The following is a 20,708-nucleotide window of genomic DNA, read 5'->3' as shown; positions in this document are numbered from 1 at the left end:
TTGCAGCCATCAAAGTTCAAATATTCAGAAACGATGGACAAACCGAAAGAGTCGAACCTACGTACCTTACCTGCATACAGTACATGCACAAACTCTGCTCTGCTCATTACCGCTCACTTCAAAGACATTCCAGTAGTTAAACTTAACAGTATATCATTAAAACATCATGCAGTTGCAGTAACCACTGGCTCCACTTTGGCCCCCACATTGGAAACACCTCTTACTCCCTCCTTCACCATTAAAACATGAGACCAGCTTGTTGCACGTGTGTGTGTAAACTCTGCAGTAATCGCAGCATGACACTCAGGTCAATTCAACACATTTTTATTATACTAAAATGAAATAAAACATTATTAATGGCAACCAGTAATTTGAACAGCATGTATGCATGGGAAATATGTGAAATGGAATGTGTTGCTTTTATTTACGATGAAAAACACTGGGTCACTTAAAACTAAGGCGTTCCAAATCTGAATTGCACTGGTCTGAAGTCAAGTTGTTACATTGGTTTTAGTGGAAGGACATGAGTCAGCCCTGCCATTAACTGTAACCTGACCTAATATACTGGATGTAGCTGGAAAGCTTTCATTTGGACATGTTTCCAGTTTCCAGTACTACACACTGTACTGTGTGCTTGTTTTATGGACTTTTTAAAATTGGTCAAAGACATATTCACATGTGTCACATCTTCATAAACTATTGATTATTATTCATTATTTGAATTTTTAAATAGTTTGAGTGCAGTACTCTCCAGCATGGGGACAAGTACTGTAGTAAGATGACTAGCTATTGATTTCTTTCTGTCTAAACACAGGACACTTTTCCTGTAAATCCCTACAAGTTGAAAAGAAGTTGACTCACATATCGTCTGACAAGTGTTTGAATTGAAAAATAAAAATGGTTCCAATTTTTTTGACTCTTAATCAATTCAGTACATTTTCTGAAAAAATCTTACTTGGTGGCTCATACTATAAAATGCAGTGCTTACAACTGCAGAAGTGACTGAATACGGTTAAAGATTTAACCCCTTGAGTCACATTATAAACTTTTTAAAATGTCTAATATACAGTGAGTCTATTATTTTAAAACAACAGTTGAATTCAACACTAGAGCATCATAATAAATAAATGTTATGAAGCTCCTGTTTCTCTCAGTTATGTAGCTGACTGTTGACAGCTGACTGACAATCAGATAGTATTGGTTAAGGCCACTGAGTTCATGTCATCAGTCTCAGGTGTGAATGACATGAAAATGTCAGGCCTGAGGGGGTAAAGGTCACAGAGGGGTAACTTATTTAACATAGCAGGATGTTTGAATACATTGCAGGATAGATGCACTGTGACAAGTTTGAATTAGTCCACCCACTGCTGTTTTGCTAATATCTGGAGTATATTTGTAGTAATATTAAGTCACATGCTTCATGTATGTCATGATTTATCTACTAAATCTTCCACTGCACTTTGTCACATTTTGCTTTTTTTTAAAACATCAACTTTTCCACCACAGCCAAACATAAAAACTTTCTTACAAAATTTAAAGATTATTTGAATTATATTATATTTTATATTTTTGGTATTTGCACTCAGGTTTTTTTGATGCACAAATGCAACTATTTTGGTTACAGAGTACTTCTAGTTCTTAAGTTTGTAACTAAAGGACCGACATGCAGAGCAGCAAGGCCACAAATGCATCCACATGAATACTTCCAATCACACAGCCTCAGAGGAAAAGTACTACTGTTCCTTTTTCAAAACCCCTGTAATGAAGAGAGACTGCCTTGTATCTGAAGGGTAATCATTGGATCCTTGCAATCCTTCAGCTGGCTTACTGATTAGTTTGTTGTGAGCAGCAGAGCTAGAAAAATCACTTTCATTTGGCTTTTGTATCATTTGGATCAGGCAGTCTCATTCCATTTCAATGCATGAGGATTATTCACTTAAATTAGGATATTAAATCATCTTATATACTGAAGGCTGATTACTGCAGAACCATTTCCAAGTAAATTAGACTCTGCAGTGTTATTCTAAGTACTTGCTTTGCTCGAAACCATAGGTGCTATTTAGCAGCCAACCAGGAAAGACCAAACCAGGTTGGAGATTTTGTCAGATATGTCAACTTTTTCTGCTACATGGCTTTCAGATTATTTCGACTTGTTTTCTAACCTCCTAAAGCTAGTTAAACAACCTATCTATCACAAAACTATAATGTCATATTATGAGTTGCCACACAGAGTGAGTACTTCTTGTGTTTTGGTTGCTTTTGGGGCTCTGTTAGCCCCAGAGGATTGTGTTCAGCTGCAGTGCTCCTGGCAACAGATGGGATCACTGAAGCAACAGACAACCCTTTAATCAGAGCTGATGGCAGGATAAAAAATAAATGCAGAAAATGAGGCAACAGCCTTAGTGGAATTAGGCCTAATCATACTTTAACTTTTCCTCTAAAGCGAGGGACAATTTTGTTATTTGGCAGAGAGATGTTATCAAACCTGACATATAGCTGAGTGTTTTTCTAGCCAGGACAAAACAAGTCTTTATTTATCTGAAATCAGTCTGATCATGTCAAAAGGAAAAAGGGTTTCTATCCATTTCAAATGGACTGATTCAAAGGTGGGGCAATAAGCCTGCCATCATAGAAAGACACACACACACACACACACACACACACACACACGCACACGCACACACACACACACAGACACACACACACACAAAAAGATGCACTTTTTGACACAAGAAAGCTGATTTCACATTCATCTGCTGAAAGAGGAAAGTTTCTCTGTGTTCACCTTAAATCTCAGTTTAAAACGTGCATGTACGAGACAATTTAGTGACATCACAACTAGTTTGTAAACCAATAGTGGTTTAGTATTCAACTTACACAAGTGTGATGTGGAAACTCCAATGCACATACACTCTGAATGGACTGCTCAGTCAAATAGGAGACATCTTCTGTTTAATAGTTAAACTTTGATATAATATAATAAAATACAGAGATTCTGGATGGTTTAATGGGAGAGAGGCAATAGATACAATTTTAGGAGTTTGTAACAAGGTAATTCATCTTTTTGTGCTAATACCACAGCAGAAACAAATTCAAATTCAAAGCAGAGTATTTCCAATGTCATAAAACATGTCTAGAGGAATCTTTAATCACTAACACCAGCAACTCTTGCACAAAAAGGAACATATAATACGCCTGTTTGGTATTCTAGTCCTTGGGCATAAGTATTTCTAATTATGTGCATGTTTTATGATCCTGCAGCAATTATCTTTTTGTTTCCAAATATCAGTCTTTGCTTTCTCATGATCACACAATAACTATGTTGTGATTGTGAAATTATAATTGTGTTGTGAAAAATAAGATTTGTTTTCTTTGGGATCTCAACATAACCCACAAACTCACGGCCACTAGATAAAACCTGCTGGATTTTGATGCGCTAATTAAACGTGATCTAAACTTTTCTCCCCACTAAAGCACAAGCACTAAAGTTTAACTGCAAGCCACCTGCCTGTTTCCGCCCATCGGCAAACGACTTCCTGCCTCTGGCTTTAACTTTCTGAGGAATACCAGCTACCATCAAACAGCAGCACCTGAAAACAACATCTTCCTGTATGGGGTGGTGGTTTAAAGCTACTTATTAGCCACACTTCACTTTCTATTTGTCTGAGGCCAGTCCCTCTCATTTTACCTTTTGTCCCTCCCTCTCCTCTCACTCCATATTTCTTCATCAGACCAAAACATCTGCCATACACGGCTCTCTTCTGCTTACTCTTATATAACTAATAGCTGCTTCCATGTGAGACTGACAGAGATATGTGCAGATTTAAAGCCTGTTTCCCAAACTCTCTGTCTCTGCTCTCCTAAGGCTACTCGGTCATTGATTTGTAGATGCTGTAAATTTACTGTCCCATCATTCACCAACAAACACTTTGGCTTTCTGAGTAGCTTGGAAAGAAAATCCAAGTGAGAATAGACAAGCGACAAGGGAGAGCTGCGTAATAGTGTACATCAAGCCTGAGCAGGAAGATCTCAGTAGGCTGGAAACACATACACACTTAAAAATACTTTTAAAATAACATATAAAGCCACTAAATGGGAACACACACATGCACGCACACACACGACTACACACTAACTAACTGTGATCACTATTCACTTTTCTATAAGTCTGACCCCATCAGGACAAAGTGTCCATCAAAGGGGGCCACTTTTCCAAAGTAAACTATCCAGAATTGAGTATGATGGCCTTGACTGACTGATTACAACGACCCTTCATAATGACGCTAAAATCAGACAGGCTGCTATTAAATATGAGCTGCTCTGTTTTCCTTGAATGTTCTGGGAAAAGATTATTTCCCTTCGAGGCATTTGGAGTGAAAACATTCCTTGGAGCTCTGCGCTGGTTTTAACATCAGGCTTCAGGAAAACCAGACTGTGTCCATGAGAACTGATAGAAAATGAAAAATAAAATCATATTTCATTGGTCAATTGTTCTGTTTAGAGGAGACAATGCTAGCAAAGGAGCAACATGGCGGAAACTGTGAAACGTTCTCTTTAAAACTAAACATGTAATTTGATGGTTTTTAATGTGTGGAAGTGTCTCTTTCATGTTTTTAAAAGTGAAGGGAGACATTTACTGGATACAGTCTTCCCTTCCTTTTCTTGCATCTGTGATTTTCCTCTAAGGAACCCATTATTTAGTTAAGTTGAATTTTTTTATGGTCATAAATGTATTAATTTTGTTTGGTTAGTTCATCTGTTACTGTGTTATTTATCTCTATTGACATTGCTATTTTTAACACTACTACTGCCATTTAAATACTACTGTGTGTGTGTGTGTGTGTGTGTGTGTGTGTGTGTGTGTGTGTGTGTGTGTGTGTGTGTGTGTGTGTGCACCTGTGGCTTTCTCAGGGTTGTTACACATGAAACAGAGCCAGCCTCCCTCCTCCTCGCTGTAGCCAAACAGGTCAAAGAAACGAACCTCTTCCAGTTGGATCTGGAGGCTGTCCATGTCCTGAAGACAGAAGGAAAAGAAAACATATAAAATTAGAACTGCACTCTAAATATATTCAAACTTCCAAGTAGGGATGCCTAATAATGTGTTGAAGGTTCATTGACATTAGCTGGCAGGCTCCTGGTGTTGCATCATATGAAACTGTGACAAAGTAAACAAACAGTTACAAACAGTGCGTCACTAACAGGGATTTCGAAGAGCATCAATGAAACAAGCATCTACAGATCCATAGTGACATTTGCAGGTATATTAACTCACAGTTTAATGTTGTGCAGTTCAGCAGCACAAGACATGTTCCTGTTTTGAACTTAGATAATAACTGAGACTTTGACAAGGACACCTATATACAGTAGGTTGTTGTTCAGAGTTTGTAGCAGGATGCAGTCAGGCTCAGTGTGACCATTTGCTTTATGAGAGAATGACACATTATGACTGCTTCATACTGAGGAAATAATTCAACTTTGCCTCTGTGTTGTGTGTGTGTGTCAGAACAGAAAGTAATGGAATCCAAGACCCCCATTAGAAATCCCTGAAGACCCCCTGCACATGGCAAGAGTTATACTTCACTCTAAATACACACAAACACTCTTCCAGTGACACTTGCACCCTTGAGATAAAACATATTTATCTTAGGCTTGTTTTGGAGAAAAAGGGGAACTTTTAAGGAGATGATGGATTACTGTCATCAGTCTTCATGAAAAAACAGTCTTTCTCCTGCAAGGGTGTGCGCTACTGTATTTATACATGTGTGTAAGAAGTATGTCTGTCTCTATATTGTGATTGCTGTTGTGAGGTTTACTGCATGCTTACTTTCTCTCTAATATGAATTCATTTTTAATATCCTGAACACCAATCTAGCAGAATCTCTGCCTCATCATTTCTCTGAACTATGACCTTGTTGAAGCCCTTTCACATTTTCTGATGATCCATTTTTTGAAAAAGAATAATATTTCCTTACTGGACCGAAGGCATACTTACACGAAACGCCTAGAGGGATTTTGAAGAAAGTAAGAAAAACAGGTAGCTGTAATGGCTGAGCTCCTAGTGTGCTTGACCTTTTGACCTGTGCCCCTTCAGTCCTTCATGTTAATGAGCAAGGATGTAAATGTGAAAGTGTGTGTATTCATTTGGAGAAGCGAAACACACATACACACTCACACAGTGCTGGCAAAGACCAAGCACACATTTGATTGAAAGAGTGGCGGTGCATTTGGATTCATTCATACATCAGTAGTTTCTTTTTGTTGTTGGAACTTAAATAATTGAGGTGAAAGGGCTTTGCCTGTGGATACAGATAAACCAGGACCATGTGTGCCTGGGAAAGTTGGGCCATCTGTGGGTTTAAATGAACATCAGTATTATGAAACGATACAGGGGTCCAAGGTATTCTGGTCTTAAGAGACACATGTTGCAAGAGAGTGAAAAGGTTTAAAGCCTAAAGGAAAATGAGAGATTTCTTTTTAAACACATTATACATGTTAGAACATATTTGCTGAAAACATGTGAAAAGTTAACTATGTAGTACTGAATTGTGAAGTTAGACCATCAGGATATCTTGGGCGGGCCTGAAATGGTGGCTCTATGAAGTAGAGAGGTTACTAGCGAGACTCGTCCCCCAATATAAAAACTAGACTGAACATACTGTACTCATAGTTAATATTTTTACAACTTTCTTCACAGACGGTAACGGTGCACCTAACTCCATTGAAAAAATGTCTCCCCTTAAAAAAGCAACAAGCAAAGGAAAGACAGAAATAGGAAGATGATGAAAGATGGACTGTGACTGAGAAATTAAGCATTTATGAGAAAGCAAAGTGTGGCTATATGGCCCAAATCTGCTGGATAACACACTGACAAAGGAATCATTAACAAAGAAAAATGAGATAGAAACGTGCACAGCAAACATGCACATTTGTTTCCTGAGTTCATTTCCAGAGAACCTTAAACTACAGTGTGCAATGCTCACCACTATGGCTGACAGGCCGTAATGGTGAGGGGAAAAAATGATTGCTACACAATACGAATAACCTTTTAGGGAAAAGACACGCTGTGTTTTTAGAGTGACAAATTTGCAGTTGGGCAACAGGCTGATATGAACAAACATAACCCCATACTTGATTCATCAGAACCAGAGAGGTGGATTCAATAAAGAAATGAGGAAACAATGGCTGGATTATGTGAGCCTGAATTTAATATGTCTATCCTTATGTAACCCCCTCTTTCTTTATGCACCTCCCGCCCTCCTCCCTGTATCACTCCTTTTAGATCATAATTATAATTTGATCAAGATGTAAGATTGTAATGGCACATGACTGACTATGGCCTCTGGCAGGATACAGCTATGACACTGGTGAGCTGAACTGAATCTACAAAATATGTCGTTTTTAGTAGTGAGTAGTAGTCCTTTAAAACAAAACAAAAAACAACCTAATTCTCATGTACGGTTTCTTATGACTTATTACATTAAAATAAGAGGACATTTTCCTCAACAGAGTGCAATAACTCCAGTGGCTTTCCATGCAATCTCAATTTCATTGATATATTTTGTTAAAATCTTGGGTCAAATCTGCAGTTCTTCTGCATCATCTTAAGTATTAACGTTTTGGCTTTCACTGCTGTCATCTTTTAAGAAGTCATAGTAATGTAGTTACTAATAATAACATTAACTATTGCTAACAGCTGTACTAACTGTGTAAGCTAGCCGAGGAACAACATCAAGGAACAAAAAAGTTCATCTGAAGCTAATATTAAGCTTCAGCTGTCCAAATGAGGCCAATAAAGTCAATATTTTTCAACATTACAGTCTTTTCAGTGCTAAAGTCCCTCTTTTTGTGACTACACACCCACTGCAGATCCAAAGGGAAACACAAAGAAAGGAATTTAATGCTAAAACGAATGAAGCAACACCTGCAAGCTAGTTCAGATCGATGTTTCTTTGCGGGGAGCAACAAGGTAAGAGCCAAGACGGCAAACGTGCAATGCTGTATAAATAATAATCTATTCCACATGAGTTGGCTGAATGAACTGTAAATGTGGCAGATATCCATCTTATTAACTAACTCAGACTGCTGAAGCCTCATTTAAGCCTCAGATAAACTTTTCGATGCATTTTTGCCAAAAAATGATTGTGTGGACACACTTTGGATTTTGGCCAGGAGGAATAATCACAGCAAGGAAGACTTCTTTCATTGCTCATATGGGTCTTCTGACTGTTGTTTAAAGACTGTTAACGTACCCCTTTTAAAATGATATTTTCACCTCCTTTAACCACATGGTAAGGAGGTGGAACACTGATTGGTGCTTTGGAGGTGGAGATTGATTTTTAAGATAGAGACCACAATGGAAAAAATAAATAGATTAATAAATAAACCTACACAATGTTAATAATGTCATGTCAGATAGACCATCATATGGCCACTAAATGGTAAATCATCTCAGTTCTTAAGTAGATATAGACATTTTAAATGATGATCTGTAAACTGATTAAATAACTTTAGTTTTAAGTTTACGGAGTGAAATTCTACATTCAGTCAGACTACATGCTGGTCTTGTTTGTGAGGTTATACAAGATCATTTACACTTGAAATTCTGAAAGGAGAAGAGATAAGAATAAGAATAACAGAGAGTTGTTTTGAGGTTTCCTCATGGAGGGGAGGTAGGGCAGTGGGAGGTGGAGACATAAAGAAAAAGTCAGGGGAGTGGAGGCCAGGAGACAGGAGAGTGGATGAGAGATAGATGACGGCAATAAACAAGAAACAGCCATATTTCAGTCTCATCTTTAGTTTTTTCTGGACATAAATGTCCTGATATAATAAAACAAACACAGACCCTTTAAAGCTTTTCTCTTACCAACTTGGCCTTTTTCTCTCTCTTCTTCAGGCAAACATTTTTATCTAATCTCAGCCTCAGCTCTCTCTTAAGCTTTAACCTATCTTATCGTGTTCAGCCTCCTCTTCATCCACCAAACCTTATCTCCACCACAGTTGTGTCAACAAATGCTCTCACGACCCAGGAGGGGAAAAAGGTGAAACAATAATGGTAATGTATCCCTTCCTTCTCAGGCTTCCACTTTGCTCAGCATCCCTTCATATCTCATTACACATCTTTTCCTTTTTCCTCTATTTATTAACCACATTTTTTAAAAATAGCTTCTGTTATCTAATTCTACCTGTTTACAATTCTCTCCTAAATCTACCTATCATTGTTTATTTTCACCCCCTGAAAATGTATAGTTTTATTAGCAGTTAAAAACATAATTAACATCTTGCCCTCATCATGATGTGTAACTCCCTCGAGCTGTCTCCACATCACAACTCTCTCTGTTTCTTGCTCAACCTTCTTCCGTGACTCTATCTTGTTTGTACATCCATCTTCTCTCCTTTGTTCTCCACTTTTCTTTTAGCCTCATCTCTAAATCTGTCTGCTCTTTCTGTGATCTCATGCCTTACACCTGCACAATGTTTCATGTCCTCCTGTCAGCTGTAACAACACAGCTATGGTTCTTTTACGTTTCATTTTCATGCCATCTGCAGTACAATGTCCTTTTGTCCTTTTCCTCTCAGTCCCCCTGCCATCACACCTTTACTCTCTTTTTTTAATCAATGGTTTCTCTCCAATCTTGGATTTAAAAAAGCATGATGTCCTCTCTTTTTTCTCTTCCCTCTATTATTGTTTCTGATCTGTGTCTGTTTTTTGTTTTGGTGTCATGTTATGCTCTTTTTTCCATCATGTCCTCTTCTTTCTTTCCTCAGTCTCCACTTTGCTTCTATCAATAAAGTCAAGATAAACACAATCATAGTGCAACTTTCCAAATACCACATGAAGTTTACTAAAGATGTATCTTTATCTCTTTACCCCTTAATCCGTGACAGACTGACTGTTTTATCTTTACTGCCTCTTTCTCAAACTTTTCTTCTGTACCTCACATATGTTCTCATCCTCTATCTCTCCTACTCATTCTCCTACCTTCTTCCATCAATCTCACCTCTCACACCAGCTTTCTATTATCTCACTATCATAAAAGTACTAAACTGAGTTGTCAGAGGCCGTACATAAGTCGCTCTTATATCTCAGAGGCCTCATAAAGCCCTATAGTCTCTCTTTAAATCTCCCTGTCAGTACAGATATCATCGGTAACCTTTTCTGTCTACTACATGTAATAGCTTTCCTCTCCTCTCCTCACCTTCCACTACATGTGTTTCTGATTGGCCGATAGTGACAGGAGTGAAGCTGTAGGTCCGACAGAGAGTGAAAGAGAGCAAAGCAAAGAGGAAATGGAGGGCATATGGTTGGAGGGAAAAGGTTATGACTTGTTTCCTCCCACTCTCCTTTTACATCTCATCTTCTTTTCTCAGAAGTTCTTCTTGGTGTTCTGAAAATAAGACAGGACTTAATTTAAAGCAAAAGGAGAAAATTAAATCAATCATTAGTACCTAACTGGCTAACTGGCTGCTGGCTGTAGCTTTATAGTTAGTGTACATGACATGGCATGAGAGTGGCATCAATCTTATCATCCAACTCTCAGTAAGAAACTACTTGAACTACTCCTTTAGAGGTAAGAATTTTCCTTTTTGGGCCAGTTGAGATTAACAGGAAGTGAACTTTACTGGGAACTGAGCAGGTAACTCACAGATTTCACTGGAGACTGATACAATAAAGATAGCAAAGGCAGATGTTTACGACCACATTTGAATGTTTTAGTGTCACACAGCATGAATCACTCTGTGTAAAGGAAACAATACGTCTCTACATGCACGTGTAGGACTGCGTATGTGAGGTGTTTACGAATAACTGGAGCTGAGTATGTTTAGGCTCCATATGGTAACCATAGCTGGTCCGTCTCATTGCCGCCACAACACACATTTAGGGAAAGACAAACGACAGCTGTATTTTCTTAGTGGGCCTAATTATTTCTGAGGGACCGCTTAGCCTGCCACATTATGAAGGGGCGGCACGGGGAACGCCATCTACATGCAAAAACAGACACTGAAATCACACACAATGATTTTTGTCTCCTTTAGCGAAGCTTTCTCTCTGAAACTCAATCTTGCTTACACACAGAGCAATGGAGGAGGCAGGGTGAGTGGAGGCATTGTATATAAAAGTGTCCATTTAGTGCATTCCATATTCAAACAATTCAAAGTGGGTGTTGAACTTTTTCCTATCTTGGAGTTTCTCTCTATCAATGACTTCATCCTCTCTCCTGGAGGCAGTTAGCAAGAAGCAGCACGCACGCACGCATGCATGCACGCACACTGTGGTCCAGTACCTTCCTGTGTGGGGTGATGTGTTGTGTCATAGCCATTGGGAAGCTATGAGCTCCTTTCAGCTGAGTTTTCTCCCAAAGGGAAGCCAGTCTCTGGACACACTCGTCTCTGGAGCATAGAGGGACTCTGGACTTACTCTGGTTGAGAAAGAGAGAAAAATGAAAGAGCAGAGAAACAAAGACAATTAACACAAAACAGAGACATGGTTGGGATACGGCCAAGGAAGGAAAAACATAACATAAAAGTTGGACAACAAAGCTAGTCTTGTTTGCAATTTTTAAATTTGAACAGATGCAGCCACTTTTTGCATTCCAGGATATTCCTGAACTGTGAAGATCTGTAGATAGTCTCAAATATAACAAGAGAAGTTTCAGAATTAGAAACACATTTCAAGTGCAATGTATTATTACTACTACAGGAAACACCATTAAAGTAGCTTCTAAATATGTCAGTACCACATTAAAACTGAGCTTTTGGAAGATAAAACATTTTATATAATTTCTTAAAATTAAAAAAAAAAAGCAGATGGATGTTTTGAGTATTTTCATGATTTCTGGATGCTCATAGATGCTTGTACAACAACATGTTTTGTGATTTACAGATGAATATTCGGTGCACCTGTAGATGCAGCAGCATGATGTGTATCCACACGTGAGGCTGTCGACTGGTCAGGTTGAAGCAGGACTTGGCATACAGGCAGTAGTGGCCCTTCAGAGGACAGGAGAAGGACAGCTTAGCCACACAGCCTCGATTAGAATCTGTTTCACAGAGAGCAAAAGTGGGCAAAATCATTAATATTAAGCAGATGCACAAAAGTTTCACAGCTTATGTAGAAATTCACAAGCCCTTTCCTCTGTGTGTCTCTCCGTCTCTCGCACATATGGATGTGTGTAACCTTGGGAACATATTTACAGAGTGATTCATGGTATGCAAGGACACTGCTTCTTGTAATCATCAGAAAACGTCTTCTCTCCCCTCCCGAGCACCTCCCATGAACTTCCATCTCTCAGCACCGGAGGTGGAGCCTAACACTTTCTGTGCTTCACGAGGAAATCATCTGCTCAATAAGAACGGTGATCAAAATTAAATGATGAATGATTCTTTATGGAGTGCCTCATTAACGTGTTTCATTTTTATTTTGTGCCATACACACCAATTAAATAACATGTAAATTCTTTAGCTGAATAAGCTTGTAAATAAAGATTTATTCAAAGCAGTTGGATCTGATTTAACTAGTAAAGAGAAGTGTTCTATTTCTTTTAATTAGGCACTCACCAGGAATTGTAAAAACTCAACAGCTGTGTTGGAACATTGTAAAACTACGATGGCTCAGGTAGCTGAAGATGTTCAAAGTGATTTACAGCCAAACTTATTCTGCAAAGACAATCTTACATGTCCGAATGCTTCAATACGTCTTCATATCATCCGTTTAGCATATAGAGGCAGTGCAGTAGGTCAATAAAACATTAAATACATCATCATAGTCCTTGTTCAGCACTGACAAATCTGTGGGATAAATTCAACTCAGATGTACAAAGCCAAGGTTTGTGTGTCTTTGTGTGTGCAGGAGAGACCAAGAGAGAGAAATGTTTGAATTATGAAGCCTTCAGCGTGTGTGTGTTAATATATTGCTTCACTCGTTAGCACGTCCAAGTTTGTTTCTATCTGACAGTCGATGAAGCTGCAGATAATGTTTGTGTGTCGATGTTTAGATTAAGTATACATGTGCATGTGCACTCTTCTGTATAATCCTTGTCTCCTGAGATGGAAGGTCGACAGCTCATGTGTATTTCAGCTAGGAGCATGATGACATCATCCAGCTGAGACCACCTGTGACATCATGTGTTAAGTGCCTTGGGGGTTGATTCTCATTAAGAGGCTTAATACTTAAATACTAAGAGAGCAGATGCAAAGTATTAATTATGGGATGAGGAATGGAGCGCATGTGTGTGTGTGAGTGTGTGTGTGTTTGGTTTGTGTGTGTGTGTGTGTGTGTGTGTGTGTGTGTTTTTAACAGTTGTTTTTTAGTTGAATTTACATTCATTTTCAGATTTAATCAATTTGACAGCAAAGGAGGAGTTTATTATTTGTTGTGTTGTTTCCTGTTTTAACTGCGTGCATAAATGTGTGTGTGTGTGTGTGTGTGTGTGTGTGTGTGTGTGTGTGTGTGCGTGCGTGCGTGTGTGTGTGTGTGTCTGCAGTATGACTCTTGGCTGCCTCTTAGTTGAAAATGACATTAAGGCCAAAGGCGGAGCAATAACATCCCCTCCTGTCAATTAAAACATCATCACCTCTCCTGCGCACGTGTCATGTTTGACTTTGGTAGTGTGTGTGTGTGTGTGTGTGTGTGTGTGTGTGTGTGTGAGTGTGTGTGAGCTTCGTCGGTTCTTTATACGTTCAAAAGATATGTAATGATATGCTATAAGATATGTTTCATCCCCCACATTGGTGGGGCTCACAGATGGCTCAAACAAAGGAATGAACTGTCCAGTTGTATATTTATGTAAGGATGTGTGTTTATTTTAGATTGTGTGTTGAACTTGTGCGGTTGCGTGTCTTTGCATACCGTTCAGGTGCGTCAGAGCTCACAGGTTTTTGATGCAGCTCAACATATTTTCTGTCTAAACAGTCGCATTTCAGCATGTTTTATTTTAACATAGGTGGAACTCAACTGAATGATTTAAATCACATAAAAAACAAAAACTTATCATTTCGGGGTGGTTTGGATCAAGGTAGGAAATCAGATTTAACATTGAAATGGTTGCTAAAAGATGGCAAAGAAGGCTTAACTCAAGTGAAGCGAAACAAATTGAAAAATGGGCAAATACAAAAAAAAAAAGAAAAATCAATATAAATGAAAGAAAATAAAATATCAAATCCCGGAATATGAGAAGAAGGATAAATGGATTACTAAATTTTAGAAACTGGATTAGATTAGGCTGAAGATGGAAACACAGAGGTTGGAAAAAGAAGAGGTTTTTCATTTCATTGTATTTTCACATGAACTGCTTGACCCCTGGTTTCTAGTCAACATCCACTGAAAGAACTATGAAAACATGTATGCACATACACATACACACACATGCAAAACTGCACCAATACTTGTTCTTCATGCATACTACATACCCAAACATTCATCTGTTTCCACTTAGATCTGACTCTGAATACAATGACCCTACCCACCTTAAAACCATTCTCTGCATCTAATCAACCATTCATTTTTTCATGAACAAATCAGCTCTGCTACATTCACACAAAACATGGCAGGGGGTGACCATCAGGAGCAACCTGGGGTCCAGTGTCTTGCTTAAGGACACTTTGACATACAGAGAGTAAGAGTCTGGGACTGAGCTGCCAAACCTGCGGTTAGTAGACGGCCTGCTCTACTTTCTAAGCCACAGTCTCCAAATACTACACTCAGAGAAATAAATCAATGGCCGATTGGAGCTATAGAGACACTTATCACCCATTGACTGCTTTGCGAGACTGCATCTGCATGAGTGTGTGTATGTAAGATAAAGAGTGGAAGTGGATGAGTGACAAGAGAAGATGTATTCATACCACATCATTAATCAACCCCAGCCACCACATCTGACTGCAATCTCATTGGTTCAGCAGGTCACATAAATCCTCCCTCTACCTCTCTCTGTGTAATGTATCTTCATTGACTGTATAAACACAAACATGATGACATGCTAAATACTGATAAAACTGTCCAAACATTAATGGATCAAGCCATTTGTCATGTTCACATTACCTTCTATCATGCACTGCTCTGGTATGGGGATCTGCTGCACCATGTCTTTACAGAACTCTCTGATTGTCTCCATATTGTCTCTTAAATGGACAAAGAGTCTGTCAGTGTCCCCCTGTGCCTCCTTCTCTCCATCCTTCTCTCTGCTGTGACCTTTCTCGGCCTCTTTGACCCTTCTGTCCGGCACAGTTGTGACGGGCATTGGCACTTCACTGGTCAGTTTCTTTTCAGGAGGCGGTACTTCCTGGAACTCTGAATGCTGGTGAGGCAAAGTGCTGGAGAAGACACCGTCTGGACTCAGGTCTACTACCTCCCCGTCCTCCCCAGTGTCTGAGTTGATGGATCGTGAGCGCACAGCGTGGAGAGCCAGGCTCTTTGACCTAAAAGAAAGCACAAAATAAAATGGCTGGGACTCAAATTTGCAAATCTGAATAATTTAAATTCTATCTATTGGTGTGTTTTTGACACATTTCCGCATATTTTACAGGGTCTGATTTGGCTACAGGGTTGTAGGAAAACCACTGAAGCAGAAACCTAAAAGGGGACATTGTTGACAGTGATTTTAGAAACATAAAGCAGCAAAATGTCTGAATTTCAGTGTGTGGCAGGAGAACTGTGGACATAAGCATGTTTTTTTGCCAAAGATACAAATCTGTTGCAATCAGTGTTTACTTTTGCTTGAATACATTTTGTGTCACTCACTAAGAAATGTTAATGTTGTGAATTACACTAAAAGGATTCTGCTCCTTTCAGAGTAATTCAGGCTTTTATCAAATATGTCATACAACTGTTTTTGGGACAAACATAAATGCAGGTTTGTAACAGAAACATCTGCAACAGGAAGTGATGCTCTTGGCCTAGAATGTACAATGTTTTGGTTATATGATGTATATATATAAATGGCAACCCACTATTCAACTATGTGGCACTATGCAAATGATCCCTAAATCAGAGGACAGTATATTTCAACCTCGGTTAACAATGCTCCTCAAACCACAGAAATAGGATGTTGAAATGGATGCACTGGACAGATTTGACACCTCTGAATCAAGAAAACGTCAAACCATGTCATGATTAATTATCCTCAGTTCTGTGTTTAAGATCAAACTCAATCCATGGAAAAAATCTTTTGAATCCTGGTAAAAGACTTTGGCTTGAGGGTATTCACATTCATTTTGGGTGAACAGTGCAGGATTCACAACACATAGCACACCCGTTTTAGCACATGCTACAATGATCCTGAAGATACAGACAAGACGATTATTATACTGTTCATCTCATATTAATAGAATTATCCTCAACGTGAAAAGGGTCAGTTTAACTTCACAGTCATTGTTTCATTTCAAATCCAGTGTGGTGGAGTAGAACCACAACAACAATGCTCTCTAACTCAATATAAAACACTTTTTTTTGTTTTATTGTTTACTTATTTTTGGCTTGTTGATTAGACATGAATGTCCCGTCAGATTTGAGCAGATACTCAGCAGAGCCATGTGATGTTGTGTCGAACCTGTTGAATCTCATCTCACGTCGCTCCTCTCTGACAGCTTGGTTCAGGCTGTAGCGCCGCTGGGGGGCAGGAGAGTTTTCCTCCGCCTCCACCTCTCCCCCATCCCCAGCCATTTTCTCCTCAAAGGCCTGGATCTTCACCTGCAGCCGCTGCTCTGACCCCCCTCCTCCCCCTCCGCCTTCTCCGTGAAGAGATGCACAAGGAGACAGCGGGCACTCCCCATCCACCCTATAAAACACACACAAACACACAAATACATGATTGGAATTCAGGTGGTGGGCACATGAGATGAAGCTGGATAGACTCATTTGGATGGGTTTCAGCCGCCACACACTCCCCCTCCCCTTCTGGTTTCGGTAATTCTCGCTTTGTCATGATGACTGGCTCTAATTCTGTGTCTATGACCCCCTGTATCCCCTCTATCCCTCTTTCACTGGCCAAAATCCCCCCACTGTCCTTGTTTTCTGTGCCTCTCACTGTTGTGCCTGCCTCCTCTTCTGTTCTCTAACTTAACTAATTATTCCCTCCCTCCCTCCATCTCTCTCTCCCTCTCTCCGTTTGTTCTTTCACAAGTGGCCTTTCACAAACATTTCACTTGTATGCTGAAAGAGCCCCTTTTTGTTTCATTTATCTTCTGTCTTCACCCCCCGCTCTTTCACTAATAAACAGCCCTGCTTCTCTCAATCTTTCGTTCCCTCGTTTATCTTTATTGCAGACACACACAGACCCACGCTGAGCTCACGTGTGTACACATATGTGCATGCATGCTTTCATTTTGAAACACTGTGAGACATTTAATAATTTTACATGTTTACATTTATTACAGAGGATTATGTCTAGCCAAAATTACAACTTAATAAAACCAATATGCTTGTACATACACACATACACACATCCAGCCAATCATCAATCATGACAGCACACGTCATAAATGATGATTTGTCATAGTATATCAAGTAGTATGTAGCAGTGCACAGCTTATTTGCTGCTGCCCGCGGTGGCCAACCAAGTCTTGAGATAACAAGCAAGTATTTAAAGACGGAGCAGATTTGTTTGCTGTGAATGACGAGTGGCTCGTAAGTTGTTTTTGATTACCGAGGCAGATTCTTCAAAACCTGTGTGCCGTTCTGGAACCTCAGTTTAGATAAGATACAAAACGATCTAATCCCACTTGACCTCCTCTTCAAGTACTCACTTCGAGCAGTTTCTTGGCTACTGGGACCTTCCAGAGAAAGACTGGTGAGAGGTCTGGCATATCTCAGTCTACTGTTAGTCGAACGCAAAGTTCTCTAGGGTATCATCCAGTTAACACCACCGTATATTCAGTTGCCATACACCACTGCTTAGCAGACCCAGATAAAAAGGAATGTTTATATCATTGCTTGACTGCCCAGTACTATTGGAACAATGGACTGTCATCATGTGTGCATCAAGGCACTATCTCCAAATCCTTCCCAAATAGAAAACAATTCCATTCAGACAACAATAATATGATAAATTGATAAGATGTGATGCACAGAATAACAAATTTATTGAAAGTGGTGGCACACTGGCCAGTGGAAGTTGGGTGTTCAGTTGGTTTGAGGTGCTACTGGAGACAGCTGGCTTATTGGTAAGTGTTAATACGTTCATAAATCTACATTATTACCTTTCAACATAAATCCAACTTTTTATTCAGGTGATTGCCCCAATCACCTGAATTAAATACCACTACCGTGGCTTATGACACCACTTGCTTACCGTAAGACCCGACAGAAGGTGGCTTATAACCAGAAACTGATGCACACTTGCTCAGTGGTGGAGCACACTATGCCAAGACACAGCAGGTGCAAAGCATTTATACACACCTAAAAAAGTGTGCAAAATAACCTTGTTTTGCTGTGTTCTGCACAATATTGCAATATAACATGGTGTGCCCACATCCATTTGCCACCACCTACAGACATGAAGGTTGAAGGTTTTGTGGGACCTGAGATGTTGCAATGACCAATAGTCAAGGCAGAAAAAGTGCAATGGCATTTATTTGATAATGGTTTTTATTTCTTGTTTTTTCAAGTTTCATTTATTTCTTTGAGAGTGTCATATAGGGGAAAAAGTGGATGGCAGATGCTGAGGAGTCTTTCATATCTTTTCTTGATTTTTTAGGACCGATTTCGAGATGATCTCTGCTGAGGTGGATGAACTTGATGGTCCAGGTGCATATGTGCCTGATGCATCTAAAAAATAAAAAAAGAGCGTTAATACATACGTTTTTGGTTTCATTTATTGACATACAAATTATTTAAAATGGCTTGAAACAAAAATGGGAATATGGTTTGCTATAGATTAGATAAAATTCAACTGTTTTTTTAAAAAGTGTTACGTTTAATGTGGTATAAAATGAAGCAATCAACTTAATTAAATTCCCTTTGAAGATTCAAAGTTTGGATTGATGCTTACCATTGTCTTCAGATCTTGCTAATTGATCCTGGGGTATGCTGTCTGGTGCTGACAGGATGTTTCCTGGCTGTGGTTGGTCACCGTCCAGCGGAATATCAGACTGCACACCCGACAAAGAAACTTCGTCAATGATGGCTCCGATGCGCTCATCCATGCCTGTTGTTTTGACAGTTTCCTGGCCCTCTCCCGTGGCTGTAATAGTACGCCTGGCAGTTCTTTCTTCTGCACATACAGCATTGATTGCACTGGTGATCTCTTGCCATGCTTTGCACTTCTATGGACCCCTGACCCCACTGCTCACACTTGGGGAAAAAAGACTTCCTTTCTTAACAAAACTTCATTTAGTAAAGTTTCTATCTCTGCATAAGAAACTTTTTTTTCCTTTTTGTTGCCCTTAGGTTGTATTTTCATTTCCTTTGTTATCTATTTTCTTCTTCTTTTATCTGAGTTTAAAGTTACCTGTCAAATTACATTGCCTTATTGGTTTGTGGTTTGCACACAGCACTTAAGTCTGCTGCCCTTATATAGGTTTATTGGGCTGTTTCCTTATGCTAGTTGCAAATTGCCTGGCATGCACATCCAATTTAGGATCAAACACTGTGCAACAACAAATATAAGAGAAAACTAAGAAAGCTTTTATGCATGAGGTCCAGTGTGTATATTCTCTTGCAAGTGTAAAATCAGCCACTTAATTAGTCAAATACCCAGTCTTTCAAATAGGAATCAGTATTGACATTTTATTAATGATTACTTTACCATCAATTTATATGAAGATAAAGTTCTTCACTATTTATTTTGTCCATGATCAACACTTAATTTAGCATTAATGTACTGTTAATTGATTCATCTGAATTGAAAAATAAAAATGGCCATGAATCTCTGTTAATCTGGAACTACTCATTGCAATAACTGTTTTGCAATTTGTGCACAAAGTGTGAGGTAAGAGTTCTTAATGAAAATGTAATCTGGATTCCCGTCACTGATATCGGATCAACAACTGACATAATGGTAGCATTTTTGGTTATCAGGACACATTTTCACTTTATCCAGCATGTCTGAATCATCTGTGTTGTGTTCTTCTAGTCTGCACCTTAAACCTATCCCCACATACAGTGGTCAGTGACTATGAGCACCCACAGGACAACCATACTGTGACCCTATTCTGTTTAGGGTTATCAACCATGAGAGGATAAAACACACAAAAAGCCCATCTTGTCTCTGCTAACCTGCAGCATGTGGCAGCACTCTCCTCCAGTCGTCTCCCCAGCAGTCTGGCTATAGCAGTGAACGAGTTGCTCATCCTGTAGATGTCTTTACCGCAGCCTCCCAGTAAGGACGGGTAACGGTCAGTCAGAGCTCGGATCTCCAGCAGCAGCGTGTGGTGAAAACTGTGCTCCATGCTGCTAAGAAGGGACACCAGGTAGACCAAAGAGGTGTGTGCATGAGTCTGGACAAAAGAGACAAGATTTAGAGTACAGATGTTAAAATGATATCATCTGGTGTTTAATACCGCTCACATAGAAAGAAAAATAAAAGTCTGAATTGGACCAGAATGACAGAAGTAAGAAAAAAAAAAGATTAACAAGTTGATTTTATTGTGCAGAAACATCCAGTTTAACAGGACTTCTAGTGCTGTGGACTGTTTCTAAGATGTGTTATAGGCAGAGTTGAGAGTATTGTTTCACTACATGTGTTTTGGTGCATTTTGTGCACTTCCAGGCTGTT

The 20,708-nt window shown here is 39.3% G+C and overlaps 1 protein-coding gene across 2 annotated transcripts in view; it reads right to left on the bottom strand.

Moving 5' to 3' along the window:
- veph1 (ventricular zone expressed PH domain-containing 1) overlaps positions 1 to 20,708 on the bottom strand; it is a 64,131-nt gene that overhangs the window by 7,390 nt on the left and 36,033 nt on the right. Inside the window, exons 6-13 of one of the 2 annotated variants that reach the window (XM_062419666.1) lie at positions 20,210 to 20,430; positions 18,256 to 18,263; positions 16,545 to 16,716; positions 15,321 to 15,414; positions 15,038 to 15,278; positions 11,899 to 12,038; positions 11,283 to 11,417; positions 4,897 to 5,014 (exon numbers count right to left, since the gene is read on the bottom strand). In XM_062419666.1, coding sequence (XP_062275650.1) covers positions 4,897 to 5,014; positions 11,283 to 11,417; positions 11,899 to 12,038; positions 15,038 to 15,278; positions 15,321 to 15,414; positions 16,545 to 16,716; positions 18,256 to 18,263; positions 20,210 to 20,430 — 1,129 coding nt within the window. Of the gene's footprint in view, positions 1 to 4,896; positions 5,015 to 11,282; positions 11,418 to 11,898; positions 12,039 to 15,037; positions 15,415 to 16,544; positions 16,773 to 18,255; positions 18,264 to 20,209; positions 20,431 to 20,708 lie in introns of both variants that reach the window. The other variant, XM_062419663.1, reaches the window with a different exon arrangement.

The sequence above is a fragment of the Scomber scombrus genome, chromosome 5 (genome assembly GCF_963691925.1).
Source record: "Scomber scombrus chromosome 5, fScoSco1.1, whole genome shotgun sequence".
Taxonomy (NCBI): domain Eukaryota; kingdom Metazoa; phylum Chordata; class Actinopteri; order Scombriformes; family Scombridae; genus Scomber; species Scomber scombrus.
This window is presented reverse-complemented; position numbering and strand designations above follow the sequence as displayed.